The 18,390-nt window shown below is 50.7% G+C and overlaps 7 protein-coding genes across 7 annotated transcripts; 3 read left to right on the top strand and 4 right to left on the bottom strand.

The window, feature by feature from the left end:
* Positions 1 to 73: 73 nt before the first annotated feature.
* GGI43DRAFT_381099 (uncharacterized protein) lies at positions 74 to 2,042 on the bottom strand (the record flags this gene model as incomplete). The annotated part of the gene is made up of 2 exons (XM_083203073.1): positions 74 to 1,374; positions 1,427 to 2,042. 2 exons carry the CDS (start codon positions 2,040 to 2,042, stop codon positions 74 to 76), a joined length of 1,917 nt encoding a protein of 638 aa, XP_083063235.1.
* Positions 2,043 to 2,618: 576 nt separating this feature from the next.
* Positions 2,619 to 4,103, top strand: GGI43DRAFT_381098 (actin family; the record flags this gene model as incomplete). The annotated part of the gene is made up of 2 exons (XM_083203072.1): positions 2,619 to 2,673; positions 2,755 to 4,103. 2 exons carry the CDS (start codon positions 2,619 to 2,621, stop codon positions 4,101 to 4,103), a joined length of 1,404 nt encoding a protein of 467 aa, XP_083063234.1.
* Positions 4,104 to 4,307: 204 nt separating this feature from the next.
* Positions 4,308 to 7,242, bottom strand: GGI43DRAFT_381097 (glycoside hydrolase superfamily; the record flags this gene model as incomplete). Its single annotated transcript, XM_083203071.1, has 5 exons — positions 4,308 to 4,516; positions 4,579 to 4,971; positions 5,027 to 6,037; positions 6,094 to 6,506; positions 6,590 to 7,242. The coding sequence occupies 5 exons, from the start codon at positions 7,240 to 7,242 to the stop codon at positions 4,308 to 4,310; spliced, it is 2,679 nt and encodes an 892-aa protein (XP_083063233.1).
* Positions 7,243 to 8,082: 840 nt separating this feature from the next.
* GGI43DRAFT_286992 (mitochondrial processing peptidase) lies at positions 8,083 to 10,097 on the top strand. Its single transcript, XM_083201311.1, has 5 exons — positions 8,083 to 8,288; positions 8,365 to 8,490; positions 8,547 to 8,624; positions 8,706 to 9,391; positions 9,455 to 10,097. Exons 1-5 carry the CDS (start codon positions 8,142 to 8,144, stop codon positions 9,840 to 9,842), a joined length of 1,425 nt encoding a protein of 474 aa, XP_083063232.1. The 5' UTR covers positions 8,083 to 8,141; the 3' UTR covers positions 9,843 to 10,097.
* GGI43DRAFT_287044 (chromatin modification protein) lies at positions 10,098 to 11,509 on the bottom strand. The gene has a single exon (XM_083201313.1). It carries the CDS (start codon positions 11,145 to 11,147, stop codon positions 10,353 to 10,355), a length of 795 nt encoding a protein of 264 aa, XP_083063231.1. The 5' UTR covers positions 11,148 to 11,509; the 3' UTR covers positions 10,098 to 10,352.
* Positions 11,510 to 11,931: 422 nt separating this feature from the next.
* On the top strand, positions 11,932 to 14,574 carry GGI43DRAFT_421159 (trifunctional histidinol dehydrogenase/phosphoribosyl-AMP cyclohydrolase/phosphoribosyl-ATP diphosphatase; the record flags this gene model as incomplete). The annotated part of the gene is made up of 2 exons (XM_083207908.1): positions 11,932 to 14,320; positions 14,378 to 14,574. 2 exons carry the CDS (start codon positions 11,932 to 11,934, stop codon positions 14,572 to 14,574), a joined length of 2,586 nt encoding a protein of 861 aa, XP_083063230.1.
* A 577-nt stretch (positions 14,575 to 15,151) lies between these two features.
* Positions 15,152 to 17,887, bottom strand: GGI43DRAFT_287174 (phosphatidate phosphatase PAH1). The gene is made up of 2 exons (XM_083201315.1): positions 17,237 to 17,887; positions 15,152 to 17,166 (listed from the first exon to the last, which is right to left on the bottom strand). Exons 1-2 carry the CDS (start codon positions 17,682 to 17,684, stop codon positions 15,377 to 15,379), a joined length of 2,238 nt encoding a protein of 745 aa, XP_083063229.1. The 5' UTR covers positions 17,685 to 17,887; the 3' UTR covers positions 15,152 to 15,376.
* Positions 17,888 to 18,390: the final 503 nt, after the last annotated feature.

The raw sequence follows: 18,390 nt of genomic DNA, 5'->3' as shown, positions 1-18,390 counted from the left end.
TTTCTTTATTTATACATATATCTATACAGCCCACAAATAACTCATAATCTATTCATGAGGAAATCGTAGCATCTTATTTCTCGTTAGCTTTCTCATCAGCTGACAATCCAACCACATTTCGCAGCGTGCCAAAGCTCAAGCAGTCGCTGATACGGTTGGCGCCCGAAAAGAGCATCACTAGACGCTCGACACCGCATCCCCAGCCACCAGTAGGAGGAAGGCCATAGTCAAGAGCCTTCACGTAGCTCTGGTCAAGAGGAGAAGCTTCCCACTCGTCTTCTTCAACCGGCTCAACCGGCTCAGTCTCAGCATCAGTATCCAAGGCTGGCTGCTCCGCGAATCCTACAGTGCCGTCAGGCTTGTTCACAAGACTGCGGTGAATGGCTAGTTTCCGTTGTTGCTCCTCCGGGTTGTTCTCCTCTTCATACATGTTGGCGAGTTCTCGGCCGCCGATGAAGAGCTCCGCACGAGCGGAAACTAGTTGATAAGTCTTGGGGCAGAGGAAGCTCTTTGCCAGCGGAGACATGCAGGCAGGGTGGTTTGTGATGAAGATCGGCTCTGTGAAGGACAAGGGCTCTATATAAGTCGCGGCGAGTCGATCAAGGAGCTTTGGTAAAGATGTGGGTACCTCTCCGGGGATCTCAACACCGGAGAGCTTCAGAACGGCAAGGAGTTCGGGAAGAGCACCATCTTCCACAGTAAGTTTTGGGAAGCGAACCCCAATAGCTTCTTCCAAAGCGGGTATAAATTCCACCTGCTTGAACGGCCTAGTGAACTTGCTGAGGTCGATAGGCGGCAGGGTAGTAAGCTGCGTAGATATCAGCTCTTGAGAGTGCTTTGCAAGAGTATATATCAACTCTTCCGTTTCCTTGATGAGGTCAGGAAGGTTGGTATAAGCACTGTAGAATTCACACATTGTGAATTCGGGATTATGAGTGGCATCAACGCCTTCATTTCGGAAAGCAGGACCCATCTCAAAAACTTTGTCTACGCCACCAACAACCAGACGTTTCAACCATAACTCGGGCGCTATCCTAAGTGCAAGGTCTTTGCCTCGGAACTCTGTGGCTCGGGTTACAAACGGTCTCGCAACGGCGCCACCGGCGTTCTCAGCAAGAATTGGCGTCTGGAATTCGAGGAATCGCTTCGAATGGAAGTGATCTCGGATCTGCTTCATGATTTCGGACCGTAATCTTAGGATATCGACGACGTCTCGATTCACTAGCATATCGACATGGCGCTCTTGCATTTTTGTCTTGGGATCTATGAGCTTCTCTGGGACTTGCTCCATGGATGGAGAGAGAAGCTCAGGTAGGTCTCGAGCCTCAAGAGAAAGCTGGCCTGTGTTTGTACGAGTGGCAATACCGGTAACCGCTACCAATCGGTTAGCCCTGGCAGAGGGATAAGAGGAGCGTAATAGGCCTACATATATGGTCTCCAACTTGGATCAGATTCTTAAGAAGGCGAAATTTGTGAACACGGGATTGCTGCTCTGAAGCAACTTTGCTTTTGTTGATCATAATTTGAACTTTTTGAAATTCATTGGTTATGTCGAGGAAGATAAGAGAATTTCCCACAACGCGCTTTGATCGAATTCGCCCAGACAAAGTGACGAGCCCGCTCGAAAGCTCATCTTGGGATTCTTGCAGAAACTCAGGGACGCTCTTCCTAATAGATGACGATTCTAGTCGAGGATAAGCCTCAGGGTATAGCGGATCTTCACTCCTTTGATCCTCTTGCAATTCTTTCCTTCGATGTCTCTTGAAAGGCGAGACGCCATCTTCATCCTGCTCTCCCTGCTCCTCTTTTGCAAACCTCGAAGATTCATTAATGTGAACACCAGGTTTGGCAGAGAAAGCTCGGACTGCCTGTCTGTTTGCAGACTCAAGGCGCAATGAAGGGGACGCCCAGCCCCATGGTGCAGTTGTAAGAGTAGCTCTTGGGCCAGAGGACCTTAAGCTACAATTCAACGCAGCAGACTGGCGCGCCAGTCTCATGCAACTGGCGGATCTCATCTCTTCTAAACGACGATTGTCAGCCATCGACACTATATAGCAAGCGGATTGTTTGACAATATGGTGGTAGGTTCTAGTGATCAGGAAAAGGCAGGTTATTTATCTCTAACAGCAAAGCTGTTTCAATCGCAGCGGTTCTGAAGCGAGATTGCGAATTCATCATGATGACAATTGACAAAGGAAAGCATGTAGAATAACTTACAAACATAGCGATGGCACTGGAATATATGCCTCGTGTGCAAGAAACGCAGATGCGCATCCAGCAGTCCAGACACCAGTGCTTTTGAAGGATGGAAATTTGTGCCTCAATCGAACAGTGTGTGATTTTTTTTATTTATTTTTTTTCGGTGCACTGGCGCCTCCCCCGTAATTGGAGACACCCCGCCAATTGCATGCAGCTCACTGGCTAGCCTTCTTGCTAAGCTCAACACCAAGGCCAGGCTGAAATTTATTCCGACGCGCCATTCCTCAGTACTTCCATCCATTGCTTCTTGCTTATACGCGTGTCATTTCGCACCAAATCAGATCGGCATTGGAGCTTTTTGCGCGATCTCTACGAATTGGCCCGCCCACAGCCGCTGCCTTACCACGAGCATCGCAACCATGGCCCAGCAGCCTTTGCCCACGTCGGCTCAGCCAACCGACATCTACGGTGGAGGTTCGTTTGTCACTGCTTGGGCAGGGCGAATTTATGCGCTGCGCGGGAATTGGAAGTAAAGCAAGCTAATTTAATATACAGATGAGGTCTCTGCCCTCGTTCTTGACCCCGGCTACTGCAATACACGAGCAGGCTTCGCTGGCGAAGATGTCCCCAAGTCGATCCTGCCCTCGTTCTACGGTCATGTCACCAGCGACCCTCCCCGAGATCTATTTGGCGATGAGTGCATCATCCCACGCAGCGACTTCGAGGTCCGCAACTACATGAACAAGGACAGCGTCGTGGAAGACTGGGATGTAGCAGCCAAGATGTGGGAATTTATGCTGGTTAAGCGCCTGCAGCCCGAGCGACAGACACCGCCATCGAAGAATAAGCTGAACGACGACGTGAAGGAGCAAGACGGTGAAGGAGATGTCGCGATGGAAGAAGTCGAGGCGATGGAGAAGGCCCTAGAAGAGTATCCTTTGCTGATGACGGAAGCTCCGTGGAACTCGACCAAGGCACGTGAAAAGGCCATCGAGCTCAGCATGGAGAGCTGGGGAACTCCTGCCTTCTGGCTGAGCCGGACTCCTGTTCTGTCATCATTCGCCGCTGGAAAGGCCACTGCCCTTGTCATCGACGTTGGTGGCGCCAATACCTCCGTTACAGCCATCCATGATGGCATGGTTCTGAAGAGATCTATCCAACGATCACCCGCGGGCGGTCTGTGGCTGTCTTCGCAGATCCGCAACATGTGGGAAACTTCCGAGCCGAAGGTTGACTTGATTCCGACATTTATGGTTGAGAACAAGACTCCTGTGGATGCTCTCTCTCCTGCCCAAGCGCGACTACGCGAATTCCCGTACAAGATCCACGACTCTTATCGAGCATTTGAAGAAGAGCGGCTGTTGACCGAGTTCAAGGAGTCCGTCGTTGAGGTTTGGCGCGGACCTGGAAGATACGGCGCCGCCGGAAACGAAGAGTACATTAAGTCTCAGCCTGGCCGTGTATTTGAGATGCCCGATGGCTACAACCAGATGTGGCGCGAGCAGCGATTCAAGGTAGCTGAGGGCATGTGGGACGAAAACGCTGGATACCCCGTCCCCGAGTCGGAGCGCCTCACCAAGGCCCAGACTATCCCCGAGCTTATTCGCTCCGCCCTCAACGCTATTGACGTTGACCTCCGGGGCAACCTCCTCGCCAACGTTGTCGTTACAGGCAGCACAAGTTTGATCAACGGCTTCAACGATCGTCTAAATAACGAGTTGACAGCCATGTATCCCGGACTGAAGATCAAGATTCATGCTGCAGGTCTGTCGAGCGAGCGCAGATTCGGTGCTTGGATTGGTGGAAGCATTCTTGCTAGCTTGGGAACTTTCCACCAAATGTGGATATCCAAAAAAGAGTATGAGGAAAACGGAGTTGGCATTGTCGAGAAGCGATGCAAATAGAGGATATAAAGTTCCTAATTTTAGGGGGATAAATTTTTGGTGAAGGATAATGGCGTACGGAGTTAGAAGAAAGATGTTAATGCTATCTATCTATGCTAAAGGCAATAGGACGCTGCAACTGGGATCTGGCTGGAGATCAGAGGCATGCGTGGATTTAATCGAGTTACTTTGTGTGCAATATGAATGGAAAGGCAATACACTGAGCTAGCCCGCAAAGCTGACCTTGATTTCAACTTCGTCCAATCGTCCAGGCTCTAGTTTCATAACCTTCCATGCCTTTTCGATGTTTATTTCGAGCACATGCTGGTCTCTCTGTGATATGCCCACGGTTTCTATCGGGACCGCCTGATCCTGAAGAGTTACAATGAAATCTTCTTGGAGTGTCATATCTGGTAATGTAGAGATGTGGACGCCTGAGAAATTTCATAGTTAGTAAAGATTTTCTAGCTAAGAAAGTTGATCCTCTTATACTTACCAAAAACTCCTAGAGCTTTTAGCTTGACAGCAACAGACACTCTTCCATTCTCTTTCATGCTAATACTACTGGCTATAATAGCCACGCTGCCAGTCATCTTGTTAATGAGCCCAAGGTTCGCCACCCATATGTTCCCATACTTGTGGCCAGTGAGAGGCACAGCCTGGAAAGCTGTGAAAATGTCGTACCCGCGGACATCTAAGGATCCAACAATGAGAGAAGTTGGATCATCAAGTTTCATTGGCGCCGAAACTTTTCCTGTGGCGTGAGCTCGAACGATGTAATGAAGAGATGGCACGGTGCCTGGGAAGCAAGAAAGGGGAATCAACTCTGTGAGTGGGCGTGCTGAGATGTTGAATATGGCTACCATTGGTGTGCCAGTTTCAGATGCTCCTATAACCAAATTAGCAACCGTGGCTTATTAGGTAGTCTATATAGATTCGCTTACCATGATAGCTACCAACTTTAAGAAGCAGGTCATCGTCATAGCCTATATATGGAAATATGGCCTTTCCTAAGACGCTTGGTCTAAATATGACAGTCTTGCCCTTAGGGGTCAGGCCCGTCATTTGGCCTATCAAATCGAGGTTATGCTCTCCAGGAACGTCGGTAATGTAAATCGGTCCACCACTGACACACCGAGCAGCAGCATGGAATCCAGAGTAATCATGTACTGTCTGGAACATATCCCAGTCTGGGAGAACATTCAGATACTCCATGAAAATGCTATTATATGCGTTTGTCCATACATGCCAAGGGTGTGACGAGGGAATCTGAGGGAAGAAGTCGTCCGAGTTGCGAACCAGCAAAGCAGGTCGATTTGGTATCATCTGAGAATTGAAAAGAGCCTGTGGGATCTGCGACATACACGATATAGCCTTGACGCTAAAATAGCGAAGAGATGTGAGATTCCACGCATCTAGATATGTGTTGATGAGCTCCCGTCGGACAGAAGCACTGAGCCACATATCGACCATGAACTGCGCATCTGTCTTGACCCCATCAACGCCAGCATCCGAGAGAAACTGGTAGAAATCATCATAGAATTGACGAACGTCATCTTTGGCAATCACTGTCATCTTACCCCCAAGAGGCAGATTGCGGCGTTTAGCCTCTTCGCGAATTACCTCGATAGTTTTGTACTTCTTGGCTAGCTTTCCGTCAGGGGAAATGCCGCCCCAGTATCCCAATAGAGCGTGCCATACTGCAATATGTTGGATATTTGGACTTCGCTGGCGGATTTTACTGATGGCTGCCTTTAATCCGTTTGGGAAAGCTTCTGGCTCGGCCTCGAACTCAACCCAACCATATTGAAACTGGCTGGGGCCTTTATAGTCAATTGACTGCCAATTATCGTCAATGATAAGTGAGGTGACGTTGATGTTATGCTTTTCGAGCTTCTCAATCGCATCAACGATCTTCTGTTCTGTTAACCTTTGACCGAGTGCGTTCCATGTGCCTGTAGAGTTATCAGTCAGTAATACTTTGAATAGGAGTTATTCTGGATGTACTGACAGAACCCAAGTCCATCATACCAGTTTTCAAGCCACTCTGGCCGAACTGCATCAGAAAGTGCTTGGAGCTCTTGTTCTACCGCTTGGTTCGCGCTACGAGCTTTTGTAACAAGACCTCTTGCGTGGTACATCACAGCGGCAACAGCTCTTTGGAAATCATTTCCTTCGGATACGAGGATAATTGCCTTCTCATCGGAGGCTGAGTCGTTGCGTACATTTACTGATACGGCGCCGCTGGAGGTGTGCTGAAAAATAGGCACTGAATCATTTATGCCTGAAACAGCCAAGAGGATCATATTTCTGCCTTCAGGGCTTTGGAAAGCTAATAGTATTGCGTCTTTATCGAGCGAAAAGTGTTCTCTTCCATGACGTGGAGCTAGCCAAGGAGACCAAAGCCGGACAACTGCAAACCATCTGGATTATTCTTCATTAGATTGAAATTGATTCATGACGACTGCATATGAGATACTCAAGAGAGGAACAATTTTAATACTGACCTTAGAAAAGAGCCCCATGGTGTGCCAATTTGAATATCAGTGAATGAAGACAAATCGTTCTCCGCGGGAGGCACTACGGCTTCAAGTGACCACAATTGAGTTTTTGGGGCTTGGCTCATACGAGATGCAACTTTCCAGGCGGTGTTAAGTCCTGGTATGAGGTCGGCCAGGTTATCAGATTCTCTCGGCGCCGGGAGTAGCACAATGTGGCCGTCCTCCAACCCTTGCTCATCACGGATCCATCTCCAGGGCTCGTCAGAATTGTGACGGAATTTGATGGTAAATCGTAAAGACTTTTTGAAAGATACTTTTGTAGCATAGTATATCCTAAAGACAGCTTCTGATTCAGCATGAAGAGCTTGCGGTGCCTCGCTGCTCTTTATCCTGGGCACCTTAGCCTCGGTCCAGTCCTCGCCATCAATTGAGTGCCAAAGAGCGACTTCCCAGCTCTCTCCAGCTCGAAATTTCGGTATCTCCAACAAAGCAGTGAATGAAGCATCGTTGGAACTCTCGACTGGAGTTACTTGGCTCAAAGGAGGGTAACTTTGGAGTATGGCTTTCATGCTTTCAGGCACTGGGGCCGGTTCAGATTTTTGCTTTGGTATATAAAGAGTTTTAAAATCGTTTGCAAAGTCATATGTTTCAGGCGCCATTGAGATTCTTTATTTGAATAATAGAAGGTCAGCTACACGTTTAGTTGTGTTCAAGCTAAAGCTCGCTTCTGCAATGAGATGTGAATATTACGCTGTATGCAGTGTACAACGGTGGTCGATGTAAACAAAGCACTTAAACGAGGAAAATAATACGCTGGTAATATTCGATATAGCTATTCTTCACCAATAGAAACTGAAAATCGATGGCCAAATCTTGGGCTGGACGATGTTATGCTGACGAAGAAGCACTAACAGCGAAGACGAATTCCCCGCAAGTAAGAGCCAGGAGTCGCTGAAGAGGGGCCAAGAGGGGATAAACAAAGCGCGAAAGTAGCCTCAATCGTTTATTCAACCAAATAATGAAATCGTCTTAAAATAGTCTTGTGTAGGCACTCCCCATCACAGGCACATTTGCTTTAATCGCATAGGGCATATATCATGCCATTAGGTACCAACACATCAAATGCTACTCCATCTTGATCCGGGCATTTATGGCGTCAATCAAACTGTGGATTCTGTAACAGAGTATGGATAATTGACTCCTTTATTGCTTTAATTACATTGAGTTGCTGCAAGTTTACAATTCGTACTCAGATCTCCTCATTGAACTTCACTGCAAATTACCAGTATTTGCGCAATGAGCAGCTCCCAATCCGAACCCGTATATCCCAGCACCAAAGGCACCAGTGTGGAGATTGCTCGGATGATGAAGTTAGTAAATCTGCTCGCCTGATTGGACCACCTGCGTCGGTGTCGTCGGGCGTCGGAGCTGGTCGGAATGACTAAGCAGCTAAAACCTCGAAACTAAGGCCACAACCCGCTCAGGAAAGCTTCTTGCCGAGCAGTGGAAAGATTTCATCAAACCGCTCAATTGACCATTAATCCCCCAAACCTCCGCCATGGCGTCCCGCAGATTAGCTTTGAACTTGTCGCAAGGCCTGCGAGCCCGTTCCGGCCTGGCAGCCGCCGGTTCTCTGCGACGAGGCTTTGCTACTCCTTCCAACGTCGGCAAGACTCAGACAACAACTCTCAAGAACGGCTTGACCGTGAGCGCCAACCCCGGAGGCCAATTGGCCCAGCCTCGTGCCTTGGACGCCTGTTTTGCTAACTGACGAACTCCAGGTCGCCACTGAGTATTCACCATGGGCCCAGACATCTACCGTTGGCGTCTGGATTGACGCTGGCTCCCGTGCCGAGACCAACGAGACGAACGGCACTGCCCACTTCCTCGAGCACCTGGCTTTCAAGGTGGGATGTCCCGATATGGCATCATAAGGGCAAAAACGGCTGACAGTTGTTTCAAGGGTACCGCAAAGCGATCACAGCAGCAATTGGAGCTCGAGATTGAGAACATGGGTGGCCACCTGAACGCCTACACTTCGGTTGGTCTTTTTTTGAACCCATTCAGTCGCAATGGGCTCATCCGGGGAAAAAATCTCTGAAGCCACTAACACCTTCTTCAGCGTGAGAACACCGTCTACTTCGCCAAGGCTTTCAACTCCGATGTCCCCAAGACCGTCGATATTCTGTCCGATATCCTGCAGAACTCCAAGCTCGAGCAGTCTGCTATCGAGCGCGAGCGCGACGTCATTCTCCGAGAGTCTGAGGAGGTTGAGAAGCAGGTTGAGGAGGTTGTCTTTGACCACCTGCACGCCACTGCTTTCCAGCACCAGCCTCTTGGCCGCACCATTCTCGGACCCCGCCAAAACATCCGCGACATTACCCGCACCGAGCTCGTCAACTACATCAAGAACAACTACACTGCCGACCGCATGGTTCTCGCTGCCGCCGGTGGCGTTCCCCACGAGCAATTGGTTGAGCTTGCCGAGAAGCACTTCTCCGGCCTTGCCACCAGCAGCCCCCAGACTGAGGCCTACGTCCTGTCCAAGCAGAAGGCTGACTTCGTTGGCTCTGACGTCCGTGTCCGCGATGACACCATGCCCACTGCCAACGTCGCCATTGCTGTTGAGGGTGTTAGCTGGAACTCTGAGGACTACTTCACTGCTCTCGTCGCTCAGGCCATCGTCGGCAACTACGACAAGGCCATGGGCAACGCCCCTCACCAGGGCAGCAAGCTGAGCGGCTATGTCCACAAGCACGAGCTGGCCAACAGCTTCATGAGCTTCTCCACCAGCTACAGCGACACTGGGTACGTTTTGAACGATGATTGAACGAGCATATTTGATGATAAACTGACTGTATCTATCTATAGTCTCTGGGGTATCTACCTTGTCACTGACAACACCACCCGCCTCGACGACCTTGTTCACTTTGCTCTCCGCGAGTGGATCCGCCTGTGCACCAACGTCAGCGAAGCCGAGGTTGAGCGCGCCAAGGCCCAGCTGAAGGCCTCCATCCTGCTGTCCCTGGACGGCACCACTGCCCTCGCCGAGGATATCGGTCGCCAGCTGGTCACCACCGGCCGCCGTGCCAGCCCTGGCGAGATCGAGCGCAAGATCGATGCCATTACCGACAAGGATGTCACGGAGTTTGCTAACCGATACATCTGGGACAAGGACATTGCTATCAGCGCAGTTGGAAAGATTGAGGGTCTGTTCGATTACCAGCGTCTGAGGAACACCCTGAAGCCTAAGTTCTAAGGGTAGAAAGGATACGGAGAGAGGGGGGCGGAACAGTCCAGAAAAAAAAAAGACCGGGTATAGAGTGTATGAGATACCGTTTTACAGGCCTAGTGTACCATAAATTTCCCATATTCTTACAACCAGGTGTTGCGTGGGCGGAAGTGCATGTGAAAAAAAAAATATTTATTACAATTCTTTTGGATAGTGAGGCAGCAACTCACGCCCCCTAGATGCTAATAAGATGATGATGCCTTCAATGGCGATAAACATTCCACGACTCTGCCACAAGCGAATTACGCGATCCTGTGTTCATCTCGTTTTTCATATACATCATATACTTTAAAAGCCATGTAGCTCTTATTAGATAAGTACCTCAGGTATAGGCATAAATATAGAGAGCTATATAGCTCTCCGTACTCCCTGTAGCCGTCTTTTCCAACGCCCAAAACGCCAACATAAGAATATCCCTGGGACATCCAAGGACCAGATTCACGCAGCTAAATGCAGCATGAGTTCACATGATACCGCCTAGCTTTCCTCAGCCATCTCTGCGTCCACGTCGTCGCCGAATACGTCATCCACTGTACCGCCCTCTACACCATCACCACCGATATCTTCAGGTTCCGGTCCTTCAATGCCTTCCATGGCATCTCCACCTTGCTGAGAAGCTGAGCTCTCCTCATCATCGTCATCTGCACCTTCTTCACCCCATACGTCCTTGAGACCCCAGCCTGTCCCACTGAGAACAAATCTCTCGCTCGGCAGCCGCACGCCCCATTCGTTTGGTACAATCTTTGGTAGGGCAACCTTGTTTCGATCTCGGGCTAGCTCCTGCATATATTCCTTGCTAATGCCACCTCCACTGCTTCCTCCACGGAATTGGTAGCCCAGGCGAGCAGCAATGGCCACTTTCACGGCGTTGGCGCTGACACTGGCATCGCCAGATGCTGGGGCCGTAGCACCTCCTGTAGTGCCAGATGGCTTAGAGCCGGCTTGCGTAATGTACGGGTCGCCTGTGAGATGTAATGCGTCGCTAAGAACGGAGGAGGTATGTCGGTAGGCGAAGTCCAAGAGTAGGAGGGGTACCCGCTGTTCGTAGGATGTGACGCCTTGAGAGGTAAGCAGAAGTTCAACCAGTCGTGAATCGCGCGGTCTAGGCGCTGATGAGGGCTGCTGATGCGTGGATGACTGTGCAGGTTGAGAAGAAGAAGCGGCGGCGGCGGGAGGTTGGCTCGCAGTCGTTGTCTGGGTGTTGGGAACTGTTTGCGATGTGTTGGCAGACGAGACGGGCACGCCGTTCGTCTGCGGCTGGCTTGAAGACATGGTCGAAGTATGGTATTAGGGAGTAGAGTAAGATGGAATTAATGCGATATGTTGATTGGAGAGTGAAAGACGAGGCTGATTAGAGCGGCGGAGAGCTCGTGCGACTACGCAAGTCGCAGTTGCGCGCTCAGGCAGCAATTGACGTTAATACAGATACTAATTAGTATCGAGTATGTCCCCTCGTGTAAATTGTCAGCACAATAGCATTATAAACGCAGTGAGCAATCTGAATATGAGACTCTGTTGCACATCAAACAAGGCTGTAAACAGGAATAGCAAGCTTGGCCACTATCAGAAGTTCATCACGGTCAGTCGCGGCACGCAGCTTGCAGGATCCCGGCGCATCGTTAATCCGGGCTGTCAACGGATGCTACGCTGCGCACAGACCAGATCTTAAACGCAGCCCAATGGGAGCACCTCAAATTCAGCGCACCCGCCTGGAAGGGTTGGAGGGGCACTTCTGGAGGATGTTCGGCGTTCTGGAAAGCGAAGCAAAGCCTAAAAATGGCCTGCAGCACAGGCTTGCTCTCAGCGCAAAAGTGGCGACCCCACCAAAAAATTGACTGCCACTGATTCAGGTGCCGGTTCCGGTGATTCGAGCTGTTTTTCTGACGATGGTTTGACTCATTGGCGGCCTATATAATTTTCTTTGGTGTGAGGTATCGCTTTTAGCTATATTTATCGTATCTGCGTCGACAATTGATTGATTGCTCTGTCAGGTCCATTGCAATCGCCATCGACACCAGCATCGTCCTCGTCATCCAGCCCACTATCTCTGCCCCTCATGGAAACGGTGCTGCCCCTACCGTTCCTTGTCAGTGTGGCCATTCCTCCGGGTCTGGCCAAGCTTGACGGCCTCAACCGCGAGGAGGTTTCCATTCTCGCCAGCCCCTTCCTCGAGGCCTCACCCAAGATTCTGGAGAAGCTCTCCCGATTCTTCAAGCGCCACAGCTCCGAGTTCCACGCCCACATCGACGCCACAACCCTCGAATCTGTCGACGATGTCTTTTCGCTGCTCGATGGCGGCGCACGCAAAGTCTTCGTTGCACCAGAGACGCTCCCCCAGTATGCAGAGCTTGGAGACCGAGTGCTGCCCGTTGTATCAACACTAGATCTGTCTGCTGCTTCCGAGCACGGCCTTTTGATTAAGGATTTCGACCCCAAGGCGAGCAATGTCGACAAGTTTGCTGAAGAGGCTCGCGCCAAGAAGCTCAAGGTTCTCTACTTGAAGCCGGTCTCGGACGTCTCCCTGGAACAATTCATTAAAGTCGCACAAAAGTGCAACGCTATTCCAATCTTGCCCTCGACTGGATTGACGACCGACAAGGCTGATAGCAGCAAGCTTCTGCTTTCCAAGGTCATTGCGACATACTGGAAGTCAGACCGCGCTGATGGCCTCATCCCGACGGTAGTTACTGATGTGCACGGCATTGCCCTTGGATTGGCTTATACTAGCGAGGAGAGCATTCTGGAGGCCCTGCGAACTCACACTGGTGTCTACCAGAGCCGCAAGCGAGGACTGTGGGTGAAGGGAGCTACTTCTGGCGACACCCAGGAGCTCGTCCGCATCGCATTGGACTGCGACAATGATACTCTTAAGTTTGTGGTGAACCAGAAGGGACGATTCTGCCACCTCGAGCAGTTTGGCTGCTTCGGCGAACTGACTGGCATCGCGAGACTAGAGCAAACCCTCAAGTCAAGAAAAGAGTCTGCCCCTCCAGGCTCATACACTGCTAGACTATTCTCTGATGAGAAGCTGCTGAGAGCTAAGATCATGGAGGAGGCCGAAGAGCTATGTGATGCCAAGACCCCCCAGGAGGTTGCATTTGAAGCTGCCGACTTGATCTACTTTGCCCTCACCAGAGCTGTTGCTGCTGGTGTAAGCGTAGCTGACATCGCTGGCAGCTTGGATGCCAAAGGCCTGAAGGTCAAGAGGAGAACGGGCGATGCCAAGGGCAAGTGGGCTGAGAAGGAAGGCATCAAGCCATCTGCTCCCGCTGCCCCAGCCAAGCCTGCTGAAGCTGAGAAGCCCAAGAGCGACCGTATTGCCATGCAGAGATTCGACTCGGTCAGCGCTACTGAGGCAGAGCTTCTCGAGATCCTGAAGCGACCCTCGCAAAAGTCTCCTGAAGCCATCCTGAAGATTGTGACTCCAATTATCGAGGATGTTCGCAAGAACGGAGACAAGGCCGTCCTTTCATACACTCACAAGTTTGAGAAGGCTACTTCTCTGACATCTCCCGTCCTAAAAGCTCCTTTCCCCAAGGAGCTGATGCAGCTCCCTGCTGAGACCATCAAGGCCATTGATACCTCTTATGAAAACATCCGAAAGTTCCACGCTGCTCAGGGCGATGACAAGACTCTCCAGGTTGAGACCATGCCTGGCGTTGTCTGCAGCCGCTTCTCAAGACCCATCGAGAGAGTCGGTCTTTACGTCCCCGGTGGTACTGCTGTTCTGCCCAGCACAGCTCTCATGCTTGGTGTCCCCGCCATGGTTGCTGGCTGCAAGAAGATTGTCCTAGCTTCGCCGCCCCGTGCCGATGGCAGCGTCACCCCTGAGATCGTCTACGCTGCTCACAAGGTTGGAGCTGAAAGCATCGTCCTCGCTGGTGGTGCGCAGGCTGTTGCTGCCATGGCTTACGGTACCGAGAGTATCACCAAGGTCGACAAGATTCTCGGCCCCGGCAACCAGTTCGTCACTGCGGCCAAGATGCACGTCAGCAACGACACCAATGCCGGAGTGAGCATCGATATGCCCGCTGGCCCGTCTGAAGTCCTGGTCATCGCCGATAAGGATTCCGTCCCTGCATTTGTTGCATCAGATCTGCTTTCTCAGGCTGAGCACGGTGTTGACAGCCAGGTCATCCTGATTGCTATCGATCTCAACGAAGAACAGCTCAAGGCTATTGAAGATGAAGTCCACAACCAGGCCATCGCCCTGCCCAGAGTGGATATTGTCCGTGGCTCCATTGCCCACTCCGTCTCTGTCCTCGTCAAGACCCTTGATGAGGCCATGCGCATCAGCAACGAGTATGCCCCCGAGCATCTCATCCTGCAGATCAAGGACGCCGCCAAGGCTGTCGACCTTGTCATGAACGCAGGCAGTGTCTTCATTGGCCAGTGGACCCCCGAGAGTGTTGGTGATTACTCTGCTGGTGTCAACCACTCACTACGTAAGTGTCTCTTTTTATTCTTTTTCATATACAGCGTTATGCTAACCAACTATACAGCAACGTACGGATTCGCCAAGCAGTACTCTGGCGTCAACTTGGGATCATTCCAGAAGCACATCACCAGCTCTAACCTCACTGCTGATGGTCTGCGAAACGTGGGCTCGGCAGTCATGCAGCTGGCCAAGGTTGAGGAGCTTGAGGCTCACAGGAGAGCAGTAGAGATTCGTATCAAGTACATGGATGCGCAAAAATAGGGCGAAGAAAGAAATATTTTGGGAAAAAATGGGCTTTCTGTGTAAAATTAATAGGTTTAAAAAAATTATGAAGCAACAAACGTCTCGAGAATAGGTAGACGAAGAGAAACTGCAATTTTGGATAATTTTTCGTCATTTATACATGTTTATATATCTATGAGGATATGATGAGATCGCTTGATGCGGAAATATTCTATGTAACCTTTAAAACACAAAGCCAAAAGTGCGAAAACTCCTTGAAGAAAAAAGAAGGAAAAAAGAGAAGAAAGAAGAAAGAAATCTGCTCACACCATCTAATAGTAGAACGTTGCTGCAAAATAACTGTTTCTGTCGCGCGTGTACAACTCCTTTAGAAGAAAAAACATCCCAAAAGCGCCTCGCTATGTAGTTGCTCCAATGTGGAAAAAATGTAGTATGAAAACTCCCCTTGCCCTCCTCAAAAGGCTTTCCTTCTCCAGCCGCAAAAATGCTGTAAATGCATCGCCATGCACTTTTTCTCCTGGAAGCTAAGCAGAACCCAGTTCGCCGTAAATCTTGCTCCAAGGACGCAAATATATGTGATGAATAGGTAGATAATGAATCCCAAACGCGCGAGCGCTGAAAAAGAAGGCGAGAAAAAAAGTAGTATGAATGAGCAAAAGCCCATAGATCATTGGCGGAAAAAAAAAGCCGCCATCATTACAATGACATCGTGGGAGTTCGGATCTCGACGGGTACTTCGATAGCCGGCAGGTCTTGTTCCTGCTCGATGTCTCCGCGATCAAACTAAACCCAGATTTAGCTTTTTGTCCACGTTTTTCTTTTAATTCTCAACCTTCTCTTCCACGGATAGGTGACCAACCCCAGAAATGATCTCGGCTGAGACATCTTCCACCACCCGGGTTTCATCCTCATCATCACCAGATGCCTCGGCATCTTCATCTTCTTCATCATCCTCGTAGTTCTCCTCATCATCAGCATCTTCAGTCTCGATGCTCTGCATAACAGAGTCCATCAGCCGGCCCTCATCGACTTCATCGTCTTCATCGTATTCGTCGTGTGAGAGGTAGCTGTCTGCAAGCCCTTCGCCCGCCTCTTCCTCTTCCTCTTCCTCTTCTTCGTCGCTATAAGTGCTACCCTGGTCGTCCTCGTCCTCGTCATCATCGCTACCACTTGCCGAGAAGTCATCCATCTGGAGAGGGTCATCTCTCCAGTACATGAAGTCGGTGTACTCTTCCCCGCCACCCCTGACCAGGGTATCGACAGGGGGAAAGTAGTGGTCCACAACCTCATTAATATTGACATAAGTCATCTTGAGTTTGTTAAGGCTCAGGAGGTCAAGTGATACTTCCGAGTTGGAGTTGATGGTGAAGATGCGGGTTCTTGGCACATCCACCGTTCGGTAGGAAATTTGGTCTGTTAGACGGTTGCCAAAACCGGCATAGAAAGGACCACCGTCTGGCCCATACAGATTTCGGATGTCCCGTAGAGTGGCCATCTTGAACACGTGAGGCTTTCGCAAATACACTTCACGGCGCAGAGCTGCCATGGTTCGATCGGGAGATAAAATTGTTGGGCCGTGGGGCATTTTGAACCCCTCCTGAACAATATTGTTCAAATAAGTTCGGGTGGTGTCGGACTGCCCGACAGAGCGACTGGTCAGGTACATGATATTGTATCCATTCAGAGCAATGTCGCTATAGAGCTTTGCAATGCCAGAGTGAGTCCAGTCTCGGCCAATCATATTCAGCACATGGCCAAGAGCATCAGATTTGGTGATTGTGCCGTCGATATCTGAAATGACCACGGGCGTCTCTTGTTTCCAGAGATACAGATTGGCAGAGCATGTTGCCCGGTTGACTGTGAAGCTCATTGAGTTTTCACCGTATTTCAGGTTCATATCCTTCAATTGATCGCTAGTCAGCCGAAGGGTCTTGGCGTAGCTCTTGGTGGGCTGAATGGAGCCGGTTGGGGTTCGAGGAGGAGTGTGCATCCCGCCAGGACCGGCATCAGACTCTGAGCGGCGGTGGGATGGCACATGTGGCGCAGAGGTGAGGTCGCTGCCATCACTCTGGTAGCCCGGATCCGATACAGCGTCGGCAGCAACTGCATGACGATGAGCTTGTAGCGACGCCTCAATGGTCTTGTTCATAGCAGCCTGCTTGGCGTCTTCGCTACTGTAGACCCAGAGATTTCCTTCTTCATCGAAGCCAAAAAGAGCTCCGATATCGTAATTGCCGTCCATCTCCTCTGAAAGAATGTTACGTGCGAGGACTTCGGCACGAAGCATGTCTTCCTCATTACTCTTGAAGCCTGTCATGTCCAGCATGAGATCTCCTGTCTCGGTGATGTGCGTTGGAATGTTGACAGCCGACAATCCCTTGGATAGCGCCCTGGCGCGTGCGACGGCTTCGTTCGGGCCAAGAATCGGCGGGCTACGCGACCTCTCCGATTCTGATGGGCTCTCGTTATCTGAAATGGCGTCATCATGGGGCAGAGCTGATTTTCGTAGAATGCTATCGCTATGAGGTCGATCGAAAGCTCCGTGCCAGTCTGTAGAGCCAGGGTGTGAACTTGAAAGCGGAGGGGAGGACGATAGTGGCGTAATCATGCCTGGGATGATAGTGAGCCATGGTTACTTTGCTACCAGCATACAATATCAAGTGAATTCAAGCAAACGTACCATTTTCATCCGACTGCAGTTGAATGACGGCGGGGGCCGGTCGACGAGGCTTTCCTGACTCCCCATCGAGCTCTAGATGATCTGGCTCTGCCATATCTGAAGAGCTATCTGCTGGTCCAAAAGGCGGACTGCTCACTGGAGAGGCCAGCGGCGACGTCTGCATCGATTCCGGGATAGAATCAGAAGTCTCAAAGACGAAGAAGGCCTCGCCGCCCTCGCCCAGCTTCATGGAGTAGTGCTGCTTGGTGCCATTGATCCTGAACTCGACCTTTTTCTCGTATGGGCGCAAGAGCGAAAACTTGCCGAAGCGGACGTGAAAGGGCGAGCAGGCCAAGGTGCCATCGTCGCGCTCGACGACAATAACGTCAATGGCGCCGCTAAGAGTTGACGGATTGATAGAGTTCCAGGCCGTGGAAACCGAATCGCTGAGATTTCGCACGTACTGCATCGTGCCGGTTCCTAGATTCCGCCGCGACCTCGAGAAAGAGAGTTTTTCGGTGGCTTACACAATGAACGAGTAACAGCGATGGCAAATGAGAATGAAAAATGCACGTTTGTACGACGGCCGCGCAGCAGTCAGGACGATTCACAGAAGACGCTCAGACTAATTGGGCCTGTAAGATCTGTCTGTTCGGGCACTTGAAGTACTTTGTGAGAATGGCAAACGGAGAGCAAACGGAGAGGAATTGGGGACCCTGGCAGCAGTGGAGCTTTGTTGGGATGCGCGGTAGTGACGTCGGTTTCAGACGGCGCTTGGCTCCTCCCTGGCATGTGAATTTATGGAACGCCTCGCTTCGTGTAGCAGCGACGACGCGCAAAGGGAGGAAATGCAGGCAATTTGAGTGTTTTACAGATCAGAATAGATCCACGCAGAGCAGAGGGGATCGTGAGATTAAAGAAAAGCCCATATCAAAGCTTCCCCAGCGGTTTTGGGGGCAAAACGCAGCGGCGGCACCGGCTCCGGGCCACCAAAGGCCAATTGTTGAGAACGTGCTGCCTGTCCGTTGATCCAACAAGCTGCACTTCGGCTGCAGGCACATGATCCAAGGCTTGGGCGAAAATCCGTCCGTTTGACAAGCGCTGTGGGGGGCGTGGCCGGCAAAGGACAGGTACCCTGTACCTGGGCTGTACTCTGGGTTCCGCAGTGGCAGCAC

The sequence above is a fragment of the Trichoderma evansii genome (genome assembly GCF_050947405.1).
Source record: "Trichoderma evansii strain SZMC 28006 chromosome Unknown GGI43scaffold_4, whole genome shotgun sequence".
NCBI classification, from domain to species: domain Eukaryota; kingdom Fungi; phylum Ascomycota; class Sordariomycetes; order Hypocreales; family Hypocreaceae; genus Trichoderma; species Trichoderma evansii.
The sequence above is the reverse complement of the archived record's forward strand: the minus strand, read 5'-3'. Positions and strand labels throughout refer to the sequence as shown.

Coding starts and splice junctions, on each gene's coding strand:
- GGI43DRAFT_286992 (XM_083201311.1), top strand. CDS start 8,142: ATGGCGTCCCGCAGATTAGCTTTGAACTTGTCGCAAGGCCTGCGAGCC. Junction 8,289..8,364: donor CTCTCAAGAACGGCTTGACC/GTGAGCGCCAAC, acceptor GACGAACTCCAG/GTCGCCACTGAGTATTCACC. Junction 9,392..9,454: donor ACCAGCTACAGCGACACTGG/GTACGTTTTGAA, acceptor ATCTATCTATAG/TCTCTGGGGTATCTACCTTG.
- GGI43DRAFT_287044 (XM_083201313.1), bottom strand. CDS start 11,147: ATGTCTTCAAGCCAGCCGCAGACGAACGGCGTGCCCGTCTCGTCTGCC.
- GGI43DRAFT_287174 (XM_083201315.1), bottom strand. CDS start 17,684: ATGCAGTACGTGCGAAATCTCAGCGATTCGGTTTCCACGGCCTGGAAC. Junction 17,167..17,236: donor ACTGCAGTCGGATGAAAATG/GTACGTTTGCTT, acceptor CTATCATCCCAG/GCATGATTACGCCACTATCG.